The sequence below is a fragment of the Lepus europaeus genome, chromosome 4, assembly GCF_033115175.1.
Source record: "Lepus europaeus isolate LE1 chromosome 4, mLepTim1.pri, whole genome shotgun sequence".
Lineage (NCBI taxonomy): Eukaryota > Metazoa > Chordata > Mammalia > Lagomorpha > Leporidae > Lepus > Lepus europaeus.
Window position 1 is genome coordinate 4,146,820 of NC_084830.1, and position 26,017 is coordinate 4,172,836.

Below are 26,017 nucleotides of genomic sequence, written 5' to 3' on the forward strand. Positions count from 1 at the left end.
TTTTATTAAAAAAGGGAGGGAATATCTTACTTGGAGCTTGCTTGTCAGGTCCACGTGTTCTGAGTTCTTACAACGCACAGGCCCTCTACTAAATATGTGCCTTGGGGGTTTCTGAAAAGATTAATGTCTTAGTGGTCAGCTAAGGAACCTGATGCATGCATACAGAGATGCCCAGCACCTCAGTAGAGACTGGTAAACACTGCAGTGTTCAGAGGGAAAAGAAGCGGCATTGCAGAAGTGAGTGGGTTTCAGCAGGAGCAATGGTGGCATTGAAGACTGCCATCCTGCTGCTTTACCCACCAGCTCCCACCCATACCTCCTCTCCAATTTGGAAACTCGCCAGTGTGGTTCAAAGGGCTGTGGGCATGGCCCTCACTTCAGCTCTGCCAGTGCCATACTAGGACCCTCAACCAATCCCTCTTCCATTTCCTTTCCTTATGTACCTCTTTCCTTTCTTGTATTTGCTGGCTTTCTTCCACCTGCCCTTCTCCCATCTCGCTCCTCCTCCTCTCTCCTTCCTTCCACGTCCTCATTCATTTAGTGAGTGTTTCTTCAGCAGTGACTGGCTGCCGGCTTTGTTGCTGGTCAGTGAGAATGGTTCTCTGTGCTCCTGTGTGGGACAAAAACGCATGTGAGCAGAGTGCAGGAAGGCTCCACTGGGGAAGCTGCCCCTGAATGTCTCAAGGGGTGAGGGCGTTGATGATGCTGACAACTGCAGGATGAGCATCCCAGGCAGAGTGAGGGAAGGGCCTGAGGCAGGTGCCTGCTTGCGGAATTTGAGCTCAGAGGCTGGTGTGGCTCGAGGCAGCCAGGGGGCCACTAGGAGGAGAAGTGGCAGAGACTGGGAGCCAGTTTGTGGTAGGCTGTTGCATCATGATAAGGCCTGTTAACTGCTTTTAGAATGACTGAACTACATGCCTTTAAACATGCTTTCTTATGGAAAAAGGCCATTTACAGAGGCAGAAAGATCAGTAAAATGAACCCTTATATACTGGTACCCACGTTAACGCTTACCAAGACACTGGGGAAGTTGTGGGTGTACCAACCCCTGCTTCTACACACCTGCAGGTTAGCTGAAAGCAGTCCCCCAAGCCATCACCTCATTTTGTTCCTAAATATTTCAGTATGTTGTCTCCCCAGAACAAGGCATCTTAGGTGAAGCAAAGCCATAATACCGTCATCCCTTCTGAATCTATGCAAACAGCTATCTGAAGTGTCATTAAATATTCACCTGGTGTTGAGAGTCTTCCTGTCTCGTGGAGCCCTGGGTGCAACCTCCTCACTGCAGAGTTTGCCGCTCAGCCGCAGCAGGGCCCTGCTCGCCTTCCAAACACTTCCGTGTGGCTCTTGGGAACAGACCACAAGGGGAAAGGAGACCAATGAGGTGACCCGGATCAGGGCCAGGGGCTGGAGGAGGCACAGGGCTCCTGAACACCCTTACTGGCCCAGGTCCTGTGGGGAGAATAGGGTTGGAGAGTCTAACGCAGGAGAGGGAACTGAGAGGTGCAAGGCAGGTGACAAGAGCGTTGACACAGGGTGCAGCTGGGTCTAGAGGACAACTCCTTCTTGTCCTGCTCCCTCTAGGGAGTAGAAGATGACGACCAGGGGTGTTTTGGAGACCCCTGGCCCTCTAGTGGTCACCGGTGTTTCCCTGATTCCGGGTGGTTCTGTCCTGTGGATATTGCTGACTCAGTGCCTGTACCTAAGGAACACAAGAGAATAGAAACAAATTGCAGCCTCGTGGGCTTGGAAGCAGCTTCCTTTTCAGTCATTCTCTGGCTGAGTCAGGCAGACTGGAGACAGAATGACTTATCCAGAGAATGATGTCTCTACTTCCTGCGCCGCGACCTGTCATTTCCTGCTCATCAGTTTCAATGGAAACATCAGTCAGAACTCCTGCATGTCGCTGTGCATGTTCAGGCTCACCAAGGGGACAGACAAGACCACGGCAAGGTGCAGGACCCTGTGTGCCGAGAGGCAGGGACTCCAGCACAGGGTGGGGATAGGAACCCAGGCCCTTCATTGCAGGGTAGTGACAGGCAGACAGGCTAATCCCTGGCAAGGTAAAGGTATCATTTGGACCAAGCAGGCACTTTTCCACAATTACACGGTGAAGTGGAGAATTGGGAGCTAAGTACATGCTCCACCATCCCACAGGAGACGCCCTCCTGCCTGCCCACCTGCCCACCTGCCCACCTGCCCGAGGTAGGCCCACCCGACTCCTGGAAGTCTTGCATTCCTTCTGGTCGTCTAGACCAGGCCTCGAAGAAGCTGAGCAGGGAGCTGTGTCACGGAGATGCAGTGGGAGAGGCTGCAGTTACAGCCGAACCAGAATGTGCCGGCAGGCGAATGAGCCTGGCTCCAGGCCACTGCGATATTTGAAAGCTCCAGAGCTCGCAGGGGACTCGCTTTTTCCAAACAGGATCCTTCCAGGCCATCCTCGCCCTCCCTGCGGCAGCCACCTGCCCTGCCCCCGGCACATTCTCCGCAGAGGACTTACGTGATGGTTTTCTGTTTGGAGAATTTGTTTGCTGTTTCCTCCACCAGAATGTGAGATCAGGAGTGCCAGGACTTTGCTGTTTATTTCTGTACCCACAGCACTGAAAATTCCTCTGATCCATCAAACATGTGTGTTTTACACACACACACACACACACAGAGGAATACATAAAGGTGTCAGTGAGCATCTTGTGTGATCAGGGAGGAACCACATGCAGCTGGGCACAGACCGTGTGAGTCGACCCCAGAGGTCTCAGAACTGGGCATCTGGTCACCTGGGTTCTGCCCTTCAACAGGGAATGTCAAGTTTTGTTTTTAATTTTATTCTATTAAAGGCGGAGTTACAGAGACAGAAGGACTGAGATTGAGATATCTTCCAACTATGGGTTCATTCCCAAATGGCTGTAACCACTGGGTTGGGCCAGGCCAAAGCCAGGAAGCCAGGAAACCAGGAGCTCCATCCAGGTCTCCCACGTGGGTGAAGGGGCCTAAGCACTTGGGCCACCCTCTGCTGCTTTCCCAGGCCATTAGCAGGGAGCTGGAATGGAAGTAGAGCAGCCAACATATGAACTGGTACCCATGTGAGATGTGGGCATTGCAGGCAGTGGTATTGCCACAATTCCAGTGCCAAAGTTGAGTTTTTTATGAGAAAAAACAACATGGTCCCTTCTTGTGCCTTTTTATTTTTAATTTTGGTTGTACCAGGTCCTGGCTGAAGTAGACCGAGTTCCTCCTTTCCTCTTTCCTGAGAAAAAAGAAATTTAGGCTTTGCAGCGTAATTTGGAACATCTGAACCAGTAGAATCATCCTGGTAAAAGGGATCCTTGAGAAATTCAGTGCCCAGGAAGACAGCACGACCTTCTCAAGGTCATGTGGATCTTTGTCCGTGCTCTTCCACAGTTGGGGGCGAACTCTTTGGCCAGTTTGATTTCTTTCTTTCTTTTTTAAAGATTTATTTATTTATCTGAAAGAGTTACATACATAGAGAGAGAGAGAGAGAGGTCTTCCATCCACTGGCTCGCTCCCCAGATGGCCGCAACGGATGGAGCTGCACCAATCAGGAGCCAGAAGCCTCTCCAGGTCTCCCACAAGGTTCAGGGGCCCAAGGACTTAGGCCATCTTCCACTGCCTTCCCAGGCCACAGCAGAGAGCTGGATCGGAAGTGGAACAGCCAGGTCTCGAACCGGCACCCGTATAGGATGCCAGCACTTCAGATCAGGGCGTTAACCTGCTGCACCACAGCGACGGCCCCTGGCCCTTTTGATTTCTCTAATTGTCTGGTCTCCCTTCTCACTATTAGCTGAGAACTGAAGACGAGGTCCTATCAATATAGATGCTCTCATTCCTACTAAAGATGGAAGGGCTCCCCGTATGCTCCATGGTGTTCTTGGTATGTCAGTTGCTTTAGGAATGCATTTTAATGGAATCCATCTGTTCAGGTACGGAGCTAGTGGAAGAAGGAAATGAAGGAACTGAACAATGATTGCATAGTAGTCGCTGGATTTTTTTTTATACTCTTGCTTCACCCTTAATTCTTAGAAATGACCGGTGTCCCCCAGACTGTTAACGTGTGGCAGGGATTGGAGCTCAGATTTGGTTGGCTCTGAGCCTCCATTGGCTTTGCTTTAGGATGGGATAAGTGTGTGTGTGTGTGTGTGTGTCCATCCATCTGTCCACTGATGGACATGTGCACCCAACTCCCGACCTGGAGCCTTGCTTCCTTGCTGTGTGCTCCTTGAAGAGACCCGGAGCCGTTTCTAGCCACTAGGATGCACTGGACACCTGTCACTTTGATTTCTGTTTCTCTTGGAGCTGAGGCTTTCATTATCGTTTGGTGCTCTCAGCTCCAGTGCCTGGCAGACTTGGGTGGAGAACCAGAGAAACATGGGTGGTCTTTTGTCAGTGGAATCCAGGGTTGAATTTGGTTTACTTTCCATTTATAAAGCCTTTCCCGGCCTTTTTCTTCTCTACCAGATGGTAACAGCATCAATTGGATCACAGGCTACTGTTTGATTCATTTCTGGGCACGGAGCCAGGGTTTATGCGAGGACACCCTGGGTTTTCCCTGAGCACCTGGTCTCCGCTCTAACCAGTGGAAAATAATCGTGTTTGACGTTTGGAGGCATGGAGGACAGGAACTGAGCAAACGGCCATACGGTGTATATTAGAATCACTCACATAAGCGGTCCTTTTATCCGCTAATGGCCCCTGCAATGGCTGTGTTCACTCACTCGAGCTGGCTGGGAAGGCTTTTTCGGCTCAGAATTTACGGCTTCCCTCCTCTCTGGGCAGACAGCCTTGGAAGCACCAGCCCACTCAGCATCCTGGCACTCAGAATGGCTTGAAAATGACCTTTATGATAAACTATAAACACCTAGGCAGATACTGTGCTGGGTAGTAATTTAAAAGAGAAGAGAAAAATGACAAAGAATACACCCATTGTTAATAAAACAGCTCTGGGTTGCTATGAAACTGTCATTACCAGCACTTCTCAACCCCCCATAGTCAGTTGTGGGTTGAAAATGTAAAAGTTACATAGGAGCTGCCCCTAGAGTGCCCACTGTCACTGCCACCACTGCCATCCAAGACGTCGCCACCACCACAAAAACCATCACTGTCAGAAAAACCACCACCATCGTCATCAATGCCACCACGGTTACCACCAAACTCACTGCCATTATCATTACCATCATCACCATCATCATTACCAACAGCACCAAAATCCTCGCCATCAGTGTCGCCAGCAGCAGCACCACCACCACTGTTATTCCTGTTGGCACCACCACCACCCAAGTTATCACCATCAGTGTCAGAGCCATCACCACCACCTCCACCGTCATCGCTGTCCCAGCACCACTGTCACCAAGCACACGGTAGCCTCCTCTCAGTTATCCCTGTGACACAGCCAGAAGGTAGTGATTCTAAAAAACAGGTATAGAGCACGGGCTGTCACTCGCTGGGGGCACTTCCGGAAGGAGCCAGAACATTGCTATTCCTTTCCACCGCAGTCACTATCTGCCTCCTCTCCGTTCTCAACAGTGTCTGCTACCGTTGATGAATGCTTCATGATACTTTGTAATCACTTTCTCAAACACCAAGTGATTTCTCCTGCTACTGTATTTTCTGGTAATTACAATGAATAACCTTTCTCGTGTGGGACAACTAAGACTCAGCCAGTTAGAGGCTTCCCTCCCTCCTATTTTAGCTTTAGAATCCTTTGCCCTCAGAGCCATTCAGGAACGGGATTGGGGAAGGAAGACAGAGCATCCTTTGATGGAATTGAGCGGTCAAACCCTCAGAGCCACTTTCCTGGAGCTTTGCACCCTGCCCCTGGCAATTCTAACTCATTATCCTTCAACTGGCCTTGGGGAATCTGGTTCTCACAAGTATTTTTAGCATTTTGGCTGTTATCTCTGGCTATTGCTGAAGCTGCCTGAGGAGGTACTGGTGTGGGCTGTGATTTGGACACGTCGAGATGGGGAGGGGCTATTCCAGATGGAAAGAGCACAGGGGTAGAGTCTCAGAGAACACAAGTGCCAGGGGAGCTTGGGGGACTGAGGCAGGCAGCCCAGCGAGGCTGTTGTGTGGGAGAAGGGAGCAGGAACCCCGGAAGCTGGATGGCAGAGACAGGGCAGAGTCCCAGGGCCTGGAGGGCTGCACAGGAAGCAGCTCAGGTGATCTCTCTGAGATAATGAGGAGCCTCTGATCACTTCTGAGGTGGGTGGTGGCTTGGGCGGAGCTTCCTAACCCTGCAGGAAACACAGCGGCCAGCACAGGTTGGCCCAAGGAGTGTCTGCAGGGGAGAGGTGGGCCCCGAGGGCCAGGGTCAGCTCTTGGTGGTGGCTGCAGGAAGGAAGAGGCCCTCTAGGGCACAGAGGTGGCTCTGACAGTTTAGAAAGTGTGTACATGGAGGCCAGAGCTGGACAGAGCGATCAAGTCGCCCTGGTGATTCTCTGGGAGGAATGACCCATGTGATTCTGACTTTGGGGGGCAAGGATGTCTTATGACACTACCAAGGTCACAGATTTCTTTATTATTTTTAATATCATATTCATGCATTTATTTGAAAGTCAGAGAGGGAGGGAGAGACAGAAAGATATCTTCTATCTGCTGGTTCACTCCCCAGATGGCTGCAGTGGCCAGAGCTGGGTCAGGCCTAAGCCAGGACCCTGAAGCTTCATCTGGGTCTCCTACATGGGTGACAGAGGCCCAAGTACTTGGGCCATCTTCTGCTGCTTTTCCATGGTCATAAGCAGGGAGCTGGATTGGAAGGAGAGCAGCTAGGACTGAAGCAGGTGCCCATATGGGATGCTGATGTCACAGGCAGTGACATACACCACAGCACTGGCCTTTGGGTCACAGGTTTCTGATGCGTTTCCTCCTCTGGCCTCTTCTTTTCCTCCTCCTTGCTGAAAACCTACTGCTGGAAATGTTTGCTTCTGTAGGCACACTTTTTCCCCACCATATCCTCCCTAACTGCCCACAAGTCTGCTCGTCTGATTTCCCCAGCCCAGAAGCACCTCCCGACTCCATGCCTGTTCCACGTCCCCTGTTCCACGTCCCCTGTTCATCTCATGTGTCCGTCTTCCCGAGCATTAGCAATGCCTCCTGTAAGAGAAGGCATTGAGAAGCTCACTGCAGCCCCCCAAAGGTGATGGCACCATCTGGAGGAGGAGCTGATGCATCTTAGAGATTCTGCTCAATCCAAACCGAGAGCGCCCTGTCTTCTTCTCTGTGGTCCTCTCCCACCAACCCTCACGTCGTCCCATCCCTCACGTAACAGAGGCACTTTGCTGGCCTCGGTTCTGAATTCCGATTGTTCACCAGATTGTTCTACTGACCATGAGGGAAAACGGCTTATTCATCTTGTAAAAAGCAGGTGGCTCTCTGTGCCATAACCTGGACGCAGTTGGAGGGAGTGTCTTGTCTGGATGCAGCGTTCAAGGGGTCTGGTCTCCATTCCCTGAGGACGGGGAGCTGGCAGTGTGTGGCTCTCTTAGTGACCACAGTAATCAGAGCACGGCCAGGTGGGGTGCCTCTGAGGCTGCACTCCTCTCTGAAGCTATCTGCGACCACATTTTGAATTTCCCTGACAAGTGTCAAGCAGTGCATTCATACCTACTGCTCACTGCACCCTGTGGGCTCCCACCTCTAAGTCAGACCAACTCATTCTGTCTGCAGGCCCCCAAATCACCAACTTATAGCTCCATTCCTCCCTAACATTGCTTCTCTCAGTGCATCACTGCTGTCCCCACTGCCGCCATGATGGCTCTGGACCACACCAATCACAAAGGGTCCGTTTATCCCACAAACATGCATCGAGTGTGCATCACTGTTCTGGGACCACAGCAAGCATTGAACACAACCAGACCTAATCCTGCTTTCTGGGCTTGTGTCCCGTGAGGGCTGGACAGGTGACAATAAACATCAGCATCATTTGGGGGGCACACCGCAGGGGAAGGGGCCACAGTGGGGCAGAGGGAAGGTGTCTCAGGCTCAGGAGGACACTCACATGAGGGGACAAATATTTGAGCAGAGACCTGATTGAACTGAGGAGTTGATCCCAGTGGGTGCCCTGGGGATGAGCATCCCGGGCAGAAGAGACAGCCAACGGGAAGAGGTTGAGGCCAGAACACATGCAGCATGTTCAGGTGTAGGAGGGGGCCGGCATGGCTGGAGGTAGGAAAAAGGATGCAAGGAAGTGAGATGAGGGGGCAGCAGGAGGGAGTTCTCGGGGGGCCAGGCTGCGGGCTGTAGGCTGTGGAAGCTTCGTTCTCGGTAGTGGAGTAGCAGCGCAGTGTTGCTGAGCAGAGGAGGTTGGCCTTCCTCTACGTTTTGAGATGTAGTTCTGCCTGCTTGGAGGGGAGCAGGTGATTTTTGTTAGCGTTTCCCATCCTTCCTGCCCTGTGGATGAGGCTGTGTGGTTATTCAGAATCTGGGGCCTCTTGCGTGGCTCCCCATGGCCCTCGTGACTCACTGCTGGCCTTGTTGGCCGCACCCCGGTCCTGCACGTGCCCATCCTGGATTGCACACGGGCTGAGCGCAGGGCAGCTGCTGTCTGCCTCTCCGCACTCGCCTGCTCTGTTTCCTGCAAGCTCCTCTTCCTCCTGCGTCACACCCTCGCAGCATCAGCCTCCCCTGGGCAGTCTGCAGGCCCCTCGGGCACCTGTCCCAGGCTGCTGATTGTATGTGTTGCACATCTGTCCCTGGCTTTGCCCTGTGCATGTGCTCACTTCTCGGCTTGTCATAGGATCGAGCATGTCAGGAAATAAGCAGGAGAAGTAGACGGAAGTACCTTTTCCATCTTCAGCCAGAGTGAGCAAGTCTCTTTCCTTGGGATTCTAGGACTTGGAGAAGTTTCCTCTGAGCTCAGAGTGCTCCACCATGTAGCCCCCAAACCCTGTGCCCTGTTGGGCAGCAAGACAAGAGCCTGCAGCAGCTCCCGAGGGAGGACGGGCCTTCTGATTGCATTGGTGATCTAGGGAGGAGACGGGGAGGGGGGTGCGCAGCAGCATCACGTAGCTCATTGCTTTGGGCTCAGCATGTGTTACCTGCTCATGAGATGGCATGCAGGGGGTGGGTGGAGAAATCAAGGAAGGAAGGAGGAGAGGGAGAAAGAGAAGGAGGGAAGGAGGAAGGGAAGGAGGAAGTGAGGATGCAACAGGAAATATCGGAGCCAGGCTGAGCACAGCCCAAGGAAAGAAGTGACCTGGTGTGTTGGTGTGAGCTGGGGTTGAGAGCAAGTGGGCTGCCCAGAGCAGAGGTCAGAGGACCAGAGCTGCTGACTGAGAGGCGGAGCTGGTATCATCAGGTTCTGTCATGCAGCAAACACAGGGAGAAATTACACCTTTTCGTTGTCTTCCAAGCCCTGTGAAGGCAACACCATGAGCAGGGAACTCTGTCCCTTGCTGGCTGTGTAACAGGTGAGATCTTGACTCTGAAAGTCCACGTGACACCGGCGGATGGGGCTGAGACCACCTGTCCCCCAGGGTCCTCTCGCAGAGCCAATGAAGGAAGGACACACGTGGCAGGAACCAGAAAGGCGGTCTCCCAAATTGTGGGCGCTCAGGAAACAGTCGGATTTCACTTTTAATTTCAGATTGCAGCGTTTTTGTTTAATCGGGAAAACTACCGAGAATAAAACATGCATGCCCTTATTGTGTCATTTAGATAGCTCCTGTGTATAATGTTTGCCATCACCTCGCTGAATACATTAAACAAACCAGCCCACACCTTACGCCTGTTGAGAAGGGGTGGATGGAGCCTGAACTTTCAGATCAGCATGCTGGGGGCAGGGTGTGTGCTGCAGCACGGACTGCAGTAGCAGAAGAGAGGATGTGGCCTGGGGGCCCACCTGCCCGTGAGTGGGGGGCTGCTCAGTGCACCTCCTTTGGGTGGAAGCATTGTCTCTGTGGAGGGCAGGGCAGAAGCAGCATTTGTGCAGTGGGGAAAGGCAAAGTTTATTCACAGACTCAATGGTGTGTGATAGTTTATGAATGTGTGCGTGTGTGTGTGTGTGTGTACATGTGTGGCGAGAGAGCGGCTTACCTGTGTGTTAACTATCTTTGGCAAGATTAACTGGCTTGCAGGAGGATTGCTGCCTTTGAGAAGAGGGGCCGGGCGGCTGAGCGTGAAATAAGGAGATTTTTCCCAGATGCACCTTCTTGTGCCTTTAGAATTCAAGGCCAAGGCCGTGTGCCCACAGCAGTGTCCAGGTCTCAGGGCTGGACGCCAAAGCCAGGCTTCTCTGACCCCAGAAACCTGAGTCTTGTTTTTTCCACACTTGTTTTTATTTTGAATGGACACACATAGTGGCACCTATTGACAGGGTATGAGGTGACAATTCAGAGCGTGGATAAACATGTTGTGATCGGATCGGGGGTTGGTGGGCCTGCCTTAAGCCCTGTTCCTGTGCCTGCAGCTGCTCTGCAGGGCGTTCCTGGAGGGATGGGGCAGTAACTGGGGAGCCTGGGCTGCCAAGACCAACAGTTCTTCCCGAGACATGCTATTAGCCCGGCTCCGGGCAGTGGCTTAATTACGGCTTCTTCTGTCTGTTAATTTTTGGCTGCTTCTTTTGCACTCAGGGGAAGAAAGGTGACGTGGGCCCTCCTGGAATCCCTGGACTGTTGGGACCGCAGGTAACCATTATCTTCATATTCTCTTCTGTGGCAATGTCACCTTCTCTGTTGAAATACATGACCACGTAGCAACCCTCAGGTAGGTCACTAGTCACCATGAAAGCATTGAGAAGAATAGGCAGTGAGTCATCTGTCCTCTTGGCCCCACCCACCATCCTTTCCTCACCCCCACCTCCCCTGCTGCTGGAGCCCACAGGACAGAGAGAAGGCATGTCTGCATGACAAAAGTGAGCACCATTCTTGTGTAAAGGCAGCGAAGGGAGGTGGCATAGGGGCACTGAGGGACAAGGCACGGGCAACCTGGCAGCGGTGGGGGGAGGGGCACGGCTCTGCGAATCCATATGTGGACACAGGCAGGTGCATGTGTGCAGGTATGATAAGGTCCGTGGTGCCCTAGGAGCAGGGAGCATGGAGCAGAGCGTGGTGGGAGACAAAGTGGAGAACTGGAAGAGGCTCGGCTGAGGGCCCAGAAATGGGAGGGGCATGAAGACTCCTGCACTGTGGTCGCAGTCTGGCTGTGGACTCGCGGGACCCAGACCTGTCCCCTTCCCCTCTGAGCCTCGGGTCCCCTGTCTGTCCCTAGACAGGGGCTTTCCTGGCTCATGGAGCCCCTCCTTCTCGCCCACCTGATTTTGCTCTGATTCCTGCTGGTCCCTTGGCACTGAGCTGTGCTGTGTGTCCCTCTGCTCCCACACTTTGTTCTCCCTGCAGCCCCACACACGCTGTTCAAAGCTCTGCTCACCCCCTCGCCCCAACCTCCGCCTCAGATCAGTGAACTCCTGGCGAAGGCTCTAAGTTGAAGACAAAAGCAGGGACTCTGACAGCATTCGTGAGGTTCCCTGGGCACAGTGAGGACCGGGTAAGGGTGGCCGTCCCTGGTCTTCCGGCCGTACTGGTGGTGAGCAGGTGGGCTGGGGTCATGATCAGCTCCTCTGTCCTGTCCCCTCCTCCCAGAGCTGCAGGAAAGAAGTGGGGCTTTGGGACACACCTCCTCCAGGACCTTCTATCCCAATCCTGTCCCCACGTGGTGGTCCCTGTGTGTACCTGCAGTTGACCCAGGAAACACTGCTAACCCCACTTCATAAGGTGGCTTTTCCTGCTGATGGACATCGAAGTGTCCAAGAGAATGATAGGCATGTGGGATGCCCATCAGACTGCATTTCAGTGCCTCTCATTCAACTCAGGATACAGCTAGGGACAGAAAATACAAGATGCACTGTAATTGACAGTTTTCTGCAGATTTCATATCATTGTGGCATTTTGCTGTTAATGCCGAAAAATAGGGTGCTTTGTGCATTTGCTTTCTAGTGAGCAAAGCTTGTGTATCTTAGAATTTGCCATCAATGACGTTCTATCAGATTATTTTACCTACAGGTGTTTTTTTGCCTACACTCTTTGCTACTCTGGAAAATGTACTTTCATTTTCATTCAGCAAGTCATTTTAAGATTCATTTATTTAGTTATTATTTGAAAGGGAGAGTCAGAGAGAGAGGGAGAGAGCAAGAGAGGGAGAGAGCAAGTGAGAGAGCTTCTATCCACAAGTTCAGTCCCCAAATGGCCCAACAGCCAGGGTTGGGCCAGGCTGAAGCCTGAAGCCAGGAATGCCATCCAGGCTCCCCCTATGGGTGCAGGGAACATAAGACATCTGCTGTTTTCCTAGGCACATCAGCAGGGAGCTGAATGAGAAGTGGGGCAGCCAGGATTTGAACTGGTGCTCATATGGAATCCTGGCATCATAGTGGTAGCTTAACACACGGAGCCACCACGCTGCTCCCCATTCAGCAAATCTTCTGAGAGCCAGGCGTGGAGCCAGGCTGGGGTGTCATTCCTCCAAGGCTTTCCCAAGTGGCACACACCCCAGTTCATACAGAGGGTTCAGTGTTCAGGACCAGGCAACACAGCTGCAGGAGGCACAGTTTGCTGCCCTGCAGCTACTCCCTACGGATGGACTCAAAGCTGCATCCAGCCACACCTAGACTTCCAAGAGGCAGAGTTTCTCCAGGGCCTGCAAGTCCCTCTAATTCACTCTTCCTGGCCCAGCTCCTGGGAGGCAAAGTCAGGGAGATGCCATTGAGAAGAGAGCTTGTCACATTCCCACAGCAGGAAATGAGCCATCCCAGCCAGGGCTGCTGGGGAGGCAGCCACCAGGTCCAAGCCTGGGGGGAGTGAGAGGACAGTGTGGGCAGGAGCCCGTGTTGTGTTTCCTGAGGGAAGAAATGGGAGAGGCAGGTGATCAGCAGAGCAGGCTTAGCATCAGGTGGTTGAGGAGAGGAGCTCTGTGGTCTGGGGATGATGTCTTGCTGTCCCAGACTCCAGGGACCTGATGAAAGGTAGCAGGGGGACAATGGCCTAGGGACTGGTGGGTTGCATGTAGAAGGCTTGCTGTCAGGCAAGCTGCTGGCTCTCTACAGGATGCAGTCCCTCCCCAGGGTCTGCAAGGCCCTGGGACATCAAAGCATTGTTGTTTTAAACATTGAGGTGACTGCAGAAGGAGAATCCGCCGAGCAGAGCTTGTACTCTGGAGGCCTGAGGAGGGCGCCTTCGCTGACTGGAGAGTCAAGTTGACCCAGGCAGGGCATTGGAGAGGAGGAAGGGGCACACCTGCGTTTGCTTGCTGTTCATGGCAGATGCTGTCTTTAGCATCCATGCAGTATTGTCCCTCTTCTCCTGTACAAATGCCTGTGAACAGAGCCTGCTTCCCCCATTTAAACCCAGAGACTCTGAGTTCAGAGTTGCCTTAGCTTCATCTGTGATGGGATGGGAGTAGGCACTGCAGGGTCGGGGGCAGGGGTGGTCCCAGGACGGCAGCCGCCCTATGAGATGCTCTGAGTGTCTGTCCTCTGGGATGGACGCTTTGGCCTGCTGTGAGGTCTTACAAGTAAAGGCCACATGCCTGACGCCCTGGATAGGGGTGCCTGTGTCCTGGTGGCCTGTGAGGAACTATGGACATCTGCACTTGCTCTGACCGAGAGCGGTGCAAGCACGGTGCTCCCTGAGTTGGTGGGAACAGCCAGGGAAGGGGCTGGCCAGAGACCTGGGTGGGCTTGCAGAAACCCCACCCCCAACCCCAAGATGGGTCGTCCTTACACTTGGTTTGTGAGGGAAGGACTCACAAGTGCAGTTCAGCTTCCCCAGAAAGCAGATCTGTGCCAGCTGTACAAGGGATTCGATTGCCCTGCTAATGTGTGCAATGATTTTCATGCATCTCCACATTCCATCCACTTCATAAATCTCCAGTTGGAGGTACGTGGGATGGGAATAATTACTTGCCTTTCTTTTCCTAATGATTATCAGGTTAATTGATTATTTATGCATCATCATTGTAGCTAGTAATCACATTAAATAGCAAGTTAATCATGGTAGTATTAGAGGCATCAAATATTTCACTAATAATAATTGAACTGATTGGCAAATTAAATGTAGAGTTGCCACTGAGTTCTTTTTATTAGAAGTAAGGAGAACAGGCTCACGTTTCCTTTGTAACATTTAGGTCTACAGACTATTTCCCTCTGGGTCATAAGGAGGCGAATTGGCTGTCATTTTCCAACAAGTACAAGAGAAGAAAAGTAGCATTCGTGAGGGCTCCTTTGTTCCAGGCTGATTCACAACCTTCTTCAGACCGCACGCGGTGACCAGCGGCAACCTCCGCCGCTGTGGAGACTCGGACTCTAAGCATTGAAATCCAGTGCCTGGAAGTCCATTGAGATATCCTGAGGCCACACAGGATTCCACCAGGCCACCCTAAACAAAGCTCTGACCTTCCTGTCAGTCTCCTGGCCAAAGGGAACGGCCTCGCCTGCAGTACCTTGGAGAGCTCCCAACAGTGCTGGGTCTTGAACTTCAGTCTGGAGTTTGTTTTAGCTCTATTTCCTTTTTATTTTTTTTAAAGATTGATTTATTTATTTGAAACTCAGAGTTACGCAGAGAGAGAGAGAGGTCTTCCATCCGCTGGTTCACTCCCCAGTTGGCTGCAATGGCCAGAGCTGTGCCAATCTGAAGCCAGGAGCCAGGAGCTTCTTCTGGGTCTCCCATGCGGGTGCAGGGGCCCAAGGACTTGGGCCATCTTCTACTGCTTTCCCAGGCCATAGCAGAGAGCTAGGTCGGAAGTGGAGCAGCCAGGACTTGAACTGGTGCCCATGTGGGATGCTGGCACTGCAGGTGGCAGCTTTACCCACTATGCCACAGTGCTAGCTCTGTTTCCTTCTTGTAACCTTAATAACCTCACCTGTGAGCTTCTTGGAAGGTTTCTCTTTTTCTCTTTTGGATGGAAAAGTTGGAGAGAGAGGAAGAGGCCTTACCAGTCCTAGGAAAACTGGTCAAGTGTATGCAAAAAAGAAAAAAAAAAGATTTTACCATTGCTTTCCTGTGATTTTGCTATTAGTCCTCTAGTTCATTTGGAAATTTAGCTGTGAGTTGACTCAGACAGCTGCTGTGTTAGGAGATGAGTGCACTAATTAAAGTTAACAAGAAAGCCAGAGAAGCTTGGTCCAGTCTGTGCTAGAGAGCTTCTACTTAGGGTCCCCCAGTGCCATCAGCAGCAAGTACTAAGCTTCACCATGAGGTTGCTCAATGCCACACGAGATGCTGAGGCCCCCTCCACACCCATCATCCATGAAAGTTAGAATGGCGTTTATCCTCTCATCAAGAGGACCACACTACCTTGCTGGGAGCACTCAGTGGCTACATTGTGTCTCCCAGCACTCTGTGAACCTGCCAGGTGCCTCATGGAATCAATCTCCCCCCAACACATGTGCACCAAGTCCCTGAAGACTCCCCAGCCAAAGCTGTCATTCTGAGTGCTGCACCCAACTCTGTCCCTTCTGCAGAGCACCTGTTTCCATTCCAGGTCCTTCCCCTTTTACTATCTCAGGTTGGCCCTGGAGCCATGTCTGGTCATCCCCAAGTCCCACTGGGCCTTTCAGAGCACCCCCCATCTGTATCTGTCCCCATTGTCACCTGCTCTGCTTGCTGCCTGCCTGTTGCCTGCCCTTGTACTTTGACCGTCTCTTGGTCTGTTCTCTCCGAGGACTGCTTCTCAGCACGGGGTCTGAGGACTGTGGAGCTGGGCCCTGTTAGGCGTGGGTCTGCTCCTGTCACTCTTTGGACATACCTTTTCTGCTCCTTCAAAGACAAAGCTTGACGTTGGTCACGCTCGACATGCTCCCACCCTTCTCTCCCCATCCTGGCGCCCTGAGCCACTGTCCCTGCTCCTCTGTGAGCACCCGGCCACCACCTGTGACTCCTGCTGTGTTCTCTCTCCACTTCCATCTGCTGCTCTTCAGCCCCAAGCCCCGCCCACCTTCTGGGGCGATTGCCTGATTCCCCAGCACACCCTCCCCTGGTTGGGGGCTGTAGACTCTCTCTGCTGTAATTCTCTGTTTTCATCGTATTCCATGAGCGTTCCCTGAGCTCTGCCACATGCCAGACCCACGAGATGTCTACAGAACAACTCTGGAAAGCAGGTCTTGTTCCTGCTGTAGATTTCCAGGTGTGAAATACCTTGCACGGGGTCGCACAGCCATGCGAGACCTAACCCTGCCTCTGATCCGATGGCTACAGCCTCAGCCTCCTAGCTCGCAGGCCTGGTGTCATGTATCCTACAAGACTGTGATTTTCTGGAGGCGCTGCCTTGAAATCCCAGGGAGAACAGAGCAGTGCCCGGTTAGTGTCAGCTCAGGAGGGTCACAACCCCAACTACATAGGCTCTCCAGGAATAGCTTCTCCAGGGTACCCCCAGGTCAGCGGCTTTGATGGTGGGTGCTCCATGGCAGATCGTTGACTTATGGGTCAAAAGCTGTGCCTTCCCTCTTCTCAGATCCGCTTGTATGCTCTTGGGCACTGCCACCCTCCCGTCACTCCCTGACACCCTCATCCTCCGTCCGAGGCTCCTGTCCTCTCGGATGGATGCTCTGCCCATCACAGAGATGACAATGCACCATTTGTCCCCCCTCCCTTTGAGCCCGTGAGCCCTCCCTGATGACGGAAGCATTGCTACCTGTAGGCTGTGGGAAGATGAGGATGCCACCTGGCCCGGGACAACTGGACGAGGGCCCCTCGTTCTCATCACAGGACTCTTCCCTGGGCTCCCCACCCCCAGACCCATGGGGAAAGATGTGTGTGCTCCAAGTAATGCAGGGCACAGCTGGTCTGGGACCTGGGATCCTTGACACAGCGTCCCCTGCTCCACCCACCCCAGCATCCTCCCCTGCCTACACGCGCCCTTGCTTGTCATCAGCTGGGGCGGCACCTGCCCCTGCTGCACCTGCCAGAAATCTGTGCATTGCAGGACTGAAGGGCTGTAGCCTGAGTCCCGGACTGGGAAGCTACGTGGCCCATGGCTGTGCTTTATGTGGCTTGTCAGCTTTGTTTCAACTCTCCAGACAGTTGCCAAGACTGATTTTTAAAAAGATTGAAAGAATGTAGCAAAAGCTCCAGGTTTCCAGATTGTGTCAAGGAGACCTTGGCAGTGCTGGGTCCTTTCCCCACCTGCTGCCCTGCTCGGGCCCTGTCCCCTCTGCTGTCGCGCCCCCTCCCCTGCCTGCTTTGCTTCTTCAGGTGGCCTGGCTGGGGGGCTGTTGGCACTGGGGCCCCTCGTGGGATGTAGCAGGTGGCCAATGTGAGGTGCTCCGTGTGAGTTCCTGTGATCTAGAGAGGAACACCAGGAGTGAAGGGATGGGTCAGCCCCTGATCATTCAGATAATTGGGCTCCTACAAACCAGGGGCCAGAAATGAGAGCAGTTCCCTCGTAAAGGGAAGAGACGCATGTCCCCCGCCACTGGCAGACACCCACTGCCCCAGCCCCGGCCCCACCATGGAGAACGTCCCAGGTGCAGGCGCTGCCCGACCACGTGTGTCGTGCACACAGCAGGTGGCCTGACAGCCAGGCATGGCCTCTCTCTGGCCACACAGCCCCACTTCCCACCCCAGACTGAGACAGCAGTCCTGCGGTGCTCTGTCACCTGTGCCAGCAGCCCCAGGGTCCTCCTGGGCCATCGTGTCCCCACATGCATGGACCCCGACGTCCTCTCCTTGCTGGGGCATCACCAGGGCTGTGCCTGGTCCAGAAGTGACCTCACAGACATGCTGCTGGGCCAGAGCTGGCATTGCTCCCGGGGCCCCGTAACCTCGGGGGAGTTCCTTCCCATTTCCCTCTCCGAGCCTTGGTGTCCCGACTTTGGCCTTCAGCTGGACTTGGGAAATATTTCTCAGTCTTGTGCTGGAAGGCAGTGAGAAAGAGGAGATGGTGCCCACAGGGTGCCATGGCCAAGTGTCCTGTGGGTGTTCACCTGTTTGGTCCGCCCAGGAGTACACAAGGAACATGGGACTTGTGTTAACCCCACTGGGGAAACTGGACTGATAGTTTGGAAGTAGCAGATCTGGGGTTCACCTGTGGCAACCTTTAGCCCTTATTCACCTGGACCCATGTGCAGGGCTTGGGGGACAGCAGTGTCAAGGGGTCACAGGACAGGATGTCAAACATGTCACAGAATGCCAGGCGTACAATGGGGGCTTTAAAAAATTAAGCTTTATTTGTCCTGGTGACCCAGGTCGACCCAGCACCCCGTTCCTGCCCCATTGGCTCTCCCTGAGTGTGTGCCAGAGCCAAGGTCCCTGCTGCAGGATCGACAAGACTGGGGGAAGCCCCTGAGGTGCGGCCGCGAGAAGGCAGAGCGTGGCCGTCAGAGCGGGGAGTGAGCACCGCTGGCTGCAGGCTTCCCACCTGGGCTTGCAAGGTGCTCCCCTGGGCTTGGAAAGGAGGCCGGAGGGAAGTTGCTGCTCCTTCCCCTGACCCCTCCCAGAAGCCCTGCAGACTTCCCGACGGCTGCTTCCCACGGCCGCCTTCTCTCCAACGGCCACTGGAGTCCTTAGGTTTCATTCCTGTGTAGGGCTTTGCTCCTGGCCCCGAGCATGCAGCATCAAAGGAGCACACAGCTATGAGACCCCTACTGTGTGCACAGCACAGAGCAGCGCCCAGTCCCAGTCCCGCTTGCTAAGCAGCGTCCTGCAGGGGAGCCCCTGGTTGGAGGGTGGAATGGAGCCGGGGCAGCGAGTGAGACTCGTATCGCTGAGAGTGGATGGGGCAGGCACCTTGCAAGGCGGGAGTTAGGGTTTGGGAGGGTGGAGGGCTTGGAGGGATCGCACCCAGTGCCAGCTTGTTATGGCATCTGCACGTCGTGGCTCCTGGTCTGTGACACAGCTAGGGAAAGCTGTGCCCCACGTGGCCAGTGTGAGGCTCACAGATCGACGTCAGAACACAGCAGAGGGGGCGCTGCTCCCCATGTCCTGCACACCTGCCTTTTCCTCCCTCCTGGGTGTGCACCTTTCTGGATCCACAGGGGGCTGGTGGGGCTGGTGGGGCTGATGGTCCCTGGAATGGGCCTCCATGGATCTTGGGCAGCCCCATCAGAATTACCCGGTGTTCTGGGCGACCCTGCCCTCTGAGACTTGCCCCACACCTGCTGCTGCCTCTGAGCCCAAACAGGGGGCCTGCGTACCTGTGCTGATGACCAGCTTCCCAGGTGGGGTCTGCAGCAGCGCAGCCCCATGTGCCTCTTCCCCTGGACATGATGGCTGTGTGGTCCCAGTGGGGTCCTCACTGTCTCTGGTTGTCAGACAAGGAGGCTCAGTGTCCACTAGGGGTCGCTAAAGAGCCACGGTGCGAGACCACGGTACTCCACCAGCAGGTGCAGGGGGCGGGCCGCTTGCTTTGCCAAAGGAGCTGAGGCGGCCTGGACAGAGCAATGCCGCGGGTCAGTATAGAGGGGGAAGAATAGGCCTCTGCGACGAGGCTGGGCCTCTTCTGATGTCTTCCTGGCCCTCGTCTGCTGGAGTGGGCCCAGAGTGGCTCCTGCCCAGAGCACCGCCCAGCTCTGCCTGACCCCTCCATGGCTCCAGCTGTGAGCTTTCTGTACCGGGGGTCGATGCTACCTTGAGGACTCGCCAGGGCCTATCCGCTGAGAGAGCTGCAGAGCAAACCAAATGCAGGTGCCACCAAACGGCTTGCGTTTTCTGCCGGTTTACTGCCAGTGCTTGGCTCACGTGCGCCCTCTGGAGGGAGACGAGGGAACGGGTCCTGGAGCGGCGATCTCTGCTATTCTTTGGTATTTGCCGCCCTCTGGTGGCGATGTAGTGTGTTGTCCCCGCAGTCCCGGTGACTGCGGGGAGTTATGGAGCAGTGCCCTGGGGTGGTCGCAGCACCAGGTGCAGAGAGAACTAGAAGGGCCTCCCTCCCTCCCCTCCTCTCCTCTTTCCCACACTGAAAGCTGCTCTGTGGCCTTGTGTGTCGGCCTAAGCTCCTTCAGTTACCCCCGAGCCTGGTACCCCAAGACCTCCGGGCTCCAGCCCTGCCTGTATCCCATGTGGGTGGAACACCCTTCCCAGTGGGTGGCCTTGGTGCTCGTGGTGCCCCTGGCCTGTGGCAGTGTCCCTCCCCCAGCAGGCACCTATGCCCAGGTTTATTGGAGCACCTGCCCTGTATCGGCCTGTACGCGTCTCCCTCCCCTGCCTCTGGCGCAGCATCTGGACGGGCACTGTCTTGGTTTCAGTTCACTAACGGTGCCTGCTTATGGACAGTGACTGAAGCACAGGCATGGATGTGAGTCCTGCTGTGGGAGTGGCTCTCGGGATTGGTGTCTGTGTGGCCTTGTGGAGAGAGAGCGGTGGCAACCATGGAGGCGTGGCCCGCCCTGACCTGTAGTATCAGCAGCTGTGGGGTGTGTGAACCCTGCCGTTCACGCCATGGGACTCTGGTCCATGGCCAACGACTGGAAGGTGTTGGTTAGTGGGTTAACCTACTGTGCGTGTGCGTGAGCACGCACACGTACACGTGTGTAGCTGCCTTAAACGCGCGAGCGTTTTATGTATCCAGCACACAGCTAACGTCACCATCGTTGGGGACGTCTCCTCCAGTTACGACATGCTGATCCTCTGCGGGTTTTCCTTCACATCATTTCTTCCTCTTGGTTTCTGTTCTTTGGTTTGAGAGTCGGGCATCACAAACAAAGCCTGAATCCTCCGTCTTTGCTGTGCCCCGTCCCCTCCTCCCTCTCGAATGCGGGCATCCCGGAAAGCAGGGCCAGGCGCTTCTCTGACCTCCCCTTGCATCCTCTCCAGGGTCCCCCAGGACCGCCCGGAGCCCCAGGCCCTGCTGGACCAGGAGGCCCCCCGGTAAGACTGGCTTTGGCTTTTTCTCTCCTGGGGGCTCTTGGATGGTGGCTGTGTGGCCCGTGGGAGCCAGGGGCACCTCCCCCATGCAGGTGTCTGCTTTGTCTGCCCAAGACCAGTGCGGAGACACAGGCAGGAGAAGCCCCACTGGGGCACCCCCAGCCTGGGCTGTGTAGACCTTGGAGGCCCTTCCCTGGGCAGGGCCAGTGGGGTAGCACAGATGTGTGTAGTGTGGCTTCCAGAGACATGTGGTCTTGCCAGGACCCGGCTGAGTTTGTCACCACTCCCCTCCCGTCTCCCAGGAGGCAGCTGGGAAAGTGCCCCAAAGCACACTTGGAGTTGGGGGTGGGGGTGTCTTTGTCCATGGGGGTGCAGAGGAACAGTCAGCACAGGGAGCTGGGTCCGTCCATCCCCCCAAGTGGGGTGCAGAGCACGGTGGCCCCTGGCTGTGGACCACACAGGCGTGGCCCCACCAGGCATGGATATGGGCCCCCTCCGCGTCTCACGGAAGCCCCAGCTGAGGACCATAGCTAGTCCTGAGGTGCCCATGGGAGAGCCAGAGGCCAGGACCTGTGTGGGAAAGCCTTGGGACCAGGACCAAAGGCTCCAAAGGGATCAGGCTCACAGCGACTGTGTGTTCCTTTCTCAGGGTTTGCCTGGAGAGATTGGCTTCCCAGGAAGACCTGGGTCTGTGGGGCCTGCGGTGAGTGTCCCGGGGCCTCTTCCCGCCTGCTCTCCCCTCCCAGCCCAGGGCCGCTGACTCCCGGTGTGCCCCCTCCCTTGCGGCCTTGGCCCGAGAGCCAGCACTCGCCTGCCCCTTCCTTCCATGGGGACTTCCTTGGGTTCTGTCTCCTGGGTTGCACTGTGTGCCCTGGGCCACCGTGGGGCTAGATGTAGGCTCTCCTCATCCAAAGACCCTTTCAACAGTCCTGTGGTGGTGCAGGTGTGCCCATGTGACCACGTGTCCCCAAGGGTCCCAGGGGAACAGAAGCCAGGGACAGAGACACTGAGGCCAGGTCGCAGTGTGGCAACCCCTTTCTGCAGCTATCCTGTCATTGTCCCCCTGCTGCCCCCATGGCGTTTCTCACTGGGAAGTGGACAGGGCACGGCTTTTACACCCTGGGGGTGGGGGGGGCTCAGCCAAGACTGGTGTCTGCACGTAGGAGGTATGTGGCTACAGTCATCTCCACACGTGTCAAGAAATGTCTCCATGTGTGTCACGGTGGCAGCTGGCACTTCCCCCCGCCCACGGACCACAGATCCATGGGAGGATGTAGACTGAGGCACCCTGGAGGCAGGGACCAGCTCCCATGTCAGGGCGCTGGGCTGATCAGGGCAGAGCCCCAGGGGGGCACCCTGTGAACGGCGTGGTCAGCACCAGCAGTCAGTGTCACCCATAAGCACCTCACGTGAGTGACGGCGTCGAAAGTGCAGACACATTGGCAGTCTCGGGTCTCATGGATCCCCCACAAGATACATGGCCGTGTGAACACAGGGCAGGGCAGGTGTTACGTGGAGGGGAAAAGGATCCAAAAGCACAATGGTTTATCCAGGTGCAGCTATGGCTACCAACGCTTTGAAGCTCAGCTTCTGGCTTCAGTGTTTGCTCTTGGTCATGGTCAGGATTCCATTCACCCAAGGACCATGAACCCCCAAACAAGCCCCTCCTCAACATCTCTGCAGAGGCCCTGACTCCCCAGACACCTGCTCAGGAGCTGGGGAGATTCTTCTACCAACAGTCACCACCCAGGTTTCACAGAGGGACAGAGGTCTCAGATTGCATTGCAGTGGGTTCTGTATGCAGAAGAATCAGTATATATATATATATACACACACACACACACACACACACACACTTTTCAGTAGCATTAATAGCAATCCCATGCAGGTTATTCTGTTGGGGGAAATGATTTCCCTTATACCTGTCCCAGGTACGTGTGTGCACCTGGGCACCACTTAGCACATAAAGAAAAGGAGATGATACCGCATCTCTGGTGGGGTGGAAGGTAGCTAGGGGTGGGCAGGAGACCCTGGCCCCTGTGAGTCTCCTTTCCTGGCTCCGTGACCTTGGAGTCTTCATTTCTTTACCTGCAGACAGGTGCAGTAATGCCTGCCTGCCCCGTGGAATGGGTGGGCGTGGAGGAAGCTCCTGGTGTTGGGGTTACAGCGTCCCTGGAAGTGAGAGGTTGCAGTGCCAGAGCGTGCTGAGGGGTTGTGTGTTGGCTTCTCGAAGAAAAGGGCTGGCGTAGGGAGGGAGAAAGGTGACAGCAGAGACCCTGGTGGCAGAGATGCTAGGGTGACGCCCTCCCTGGGGAGCTCAGGGTAGGAAGAGAACCATTGGTAGAAGGCCCAGTAGACTGCCCTGCCCCTCGCCCACTATGCATACATGGGAAGCTGGAAATAGGACGTGGACCAGAGGGAGACACTTGTTCCATCAAAGGAGAACGCTCAGGAGAACCCGGCCCCAACCTGCCCACAGCCAACTGCAGAGAGTGCACCTGGCGGAGGGTGGGTGAGGGGCTGGGCCCCGGCTCAGGGGTGCAGGACTTCAGTGCCTCCCTGCTCATACTTTTAATTGATGTTTGCTTCTCTCTACATGTCCCAGGGGCCACCTGGAAGAGATGGGCTGAGTGGACCCCCAGGCCTGCCGGGAGCCAAGGTTGGTGATCCCAGGGTTGGCGTGGACTTGGGGACCCCAGACGCAGAAGCAAAAGTGGGTCTTGACTGGTGGTGAATTAGTTGGCCGTGTGGACCCTGGGTCGGGACCAGGTTAAAATGTGGATTTTCAGGGCCGGGTGTGGGAGAGCCTTTTGTCTCTGTGTAGACAACGAGGGAGTGGTCGGAAAGCCCTGGGCTGTGAGCCCTGTGTGTTGATCTTGTCTGCATGGAGGAAAAGCTTCCAGATACCCTGACTTCAGTGTCAGTTACATTCCAGTGGGGCTCCGATCAGTAGGATCACGGAGGTAAAAAGCAGAGGTGCACAGAACAGGGCGAAGTCGCAGTGGGATGGAGTCAAGTGGACCACGGCTCCTCTCTGCAGCAAGTGTTTTAATGAAAGGGCTCTTCCTTTCATTGCAAGTTCCCCGCACCCCAGAGGCTCCTGTTAAAGGCAGCTTTTGAGTACGGAAGGGAATCTGCCATGCTTTCCAGCGGACAGGCTGAGAAAGGCAAGGTTCTCTCCACAGACGCAGCGCAGGGCAGCGTCCCTTACTGTGGGGTGGGGTGGGGTGGGAGGGGGGAGGTATTTTGTGTGATCATTCCCCACCCTTCTCTCTGGCCTTGCACACGAAGGGGACTGGCCAGCCAAGAGCTTCCTATCCCCAGAAACCACCCCGCAGTGAGAGGCAGTGCTGCTGCCCCTGAGTTGCGAGAATGGACTTAGCATTGACCAGGGGGGAGCGGGAGGTGGGCTAGGGGCCACAGGACTGAAGGCGTTCAGAACCACCCGGTAGGCGTCTTGCTCACCAAGCGTGCTGAGTGTTTGTGCATGCTGGGCGGCTCCCCGGTGAACTGGGCCTCTGTCTTTGCAGGGAGAAGCAGGAGAACGAGGGGAAGACGGCCTGCCTGGGAAGCCGGGGCCTCGGGTAGGACTCCCACCACCACCACCACCACCACGCCGTCACGCACAGTGGCGTATTCGGGACGTGTGTGAACCTCAGCTTGACTTGGCAGGAGCTGGGACATTGAAAGGGGGCTGTCGCAAAGGGCATGGGCAGGGTCAAAGGGCTGCAGCGAGAGATGTCAGCTACAGGACTGGCCCCACCTGCAGGACAGAAGGTGCAAGGGGGTCCTGGAACCCAGAGAGACCTGTAGGGGAGGGGACACGCCACTGCACACTGCTCTCTCTCTCGCTCTCTCGCTCTCTCACTCTCTCTCTCTAGCTCTCGCTCTCTCTCCATTGCTGCCTCTGTCTCTGCTCTCCCTGAGCTCTATCTCCAGTGTTCCCTAATGGCCAAGCTCCATAGGAAGCCACGAAGTAAGGACGCCAAGCTGATGCACCATGCAGGGTCTGCCCTTCTTGGGCTTCCTGTGGGTGAAGCGTGAAAAGTGGAGCCGAGGGGGATGCGCCCTGTGTGCTCTGTGTTGACACAATCTGGGGTCAGAGATTGAGCTCCTGTGATCTTGTGTCCCCGAGGCCAACATGACCACAAAGTAGTCAGGAGCTGTCTCGGTCCCTCCATGCTGCCAGGACAACAGACCTTAGCCCGGGTCATTGACCGTCAGCAGAAGTTTATTCCTAGAGCTCTGGAAGGCTGGAAGTCCACGGTCAAAGACCCCGGGGGCTCAGTGTCTTGTGAGGTCCCTCTGTCCCCTGGACAGTGTTGTCTAGCTGTGTCTATAGATGGCAGTGGCGTGAACAAGGTCCCCGGCTTTTCTCTACGAGGGCACGCCTCCCATGCACGAGGACCGAGCCCCCACCTCTGAATCCACCCCATTGCAGGTGCCATGACGCACAGATGCTTGGGAGGACACAGTGTGACCCCTGCAGTAGGTAGTGGCCGGGCACAGAACTCCCAGCAATGACTGCTTTGGGGCATGCCGTCTCGTCCAAACGTGGGTATTTAACAGAAATTCACGCAGGACTTTATCATAACACCGAGGCGAAGGAGAGATTAAACTCTGTGTGAAGAGACTGCCGGGACGCATGGCCAGCTTGAGCCAGCTGTTAACCCGCTCTCCCTTCCTCCGTGGACCCAGCTTGGGCTTCCTTGTAGGGTGGGGCGTGTCTTGGAGACAGGGTGTATCTTGGGGTCCCAGATTGGGGTTCCTAGTTGTTTCCAGTTACAGATGTGGCTCAAGATGAGTGGACTCCACCTTGTGAGCAATTCCAGGTGTCCTTTAGGGGAAGCAAAAAACAATCTGAGGGGGGCTGGTGTCATGGCCTGGCCGGTTAAGCTGCCATCTGTGACCCACCCATCCATATTGGAGCTCTGGTTCAAGTTCTGGCTGCTCCACTTCCAGTCCAGCTTCCTGCTAATGTGCCTAGGAAAGCAGCAGATGATGGCCCAAGTGCTTAGATCCCTGTACCCACGTGGGAGATCTCGATGGAGTTCTAGGCTCCTGGCTTCAGCCTGGCCTAGCATAGGCCATTGTGGCCATTTGGAGAGTGAACCAGCAGATGGGATACCTCTCCCTCCCCCCTCACTTCTCTCCTTTCCCCCTCCCCACCCTGCCTCTATCTCCCTCTCGCTTTCTCTGTCATTCTACCTTTCAAG

The 26,017-nt window shown here is 55.1% G+C and overlaps 1 protein-coding gene across 1 annotated transcript in view; it reads left to right on the forward strand.

Moving 5' to 3' along the window:
* The window catches only part of COL22A1 (collagen type XXII alpha 1 chain), a 241,976-nt gene that overhangs the window by 93,392 nt on the left and 122,567 nt on the right, over positions 1 to 26,017 (forward strand). The window contains exons 22-26 of the mRNA XM_062189414.1: positions 10,584 to 10,637; positions 20,751 to 20,804; positions 21,451 to 21,504; positions 23,407 to 23,460; positions 24,332 to 24,385. Coding sequence (XP_062045398.1) covers positions 10,584 to 10,637; positions 20,751 to 20,804; positions 21,451 to 21,504; positions 23,407 to 23,460; positions 24,332 to 24,385 — 270 coding nt within the window. The remainder of the gene's footprint in view (positions 1 to 10,583; positions 10,638 to 20,750; positions 20,805 to 21,450; positions 21,505 to 23,406; positions 23,461 to 24,331; positions 24,386 to 26,017) is intronic.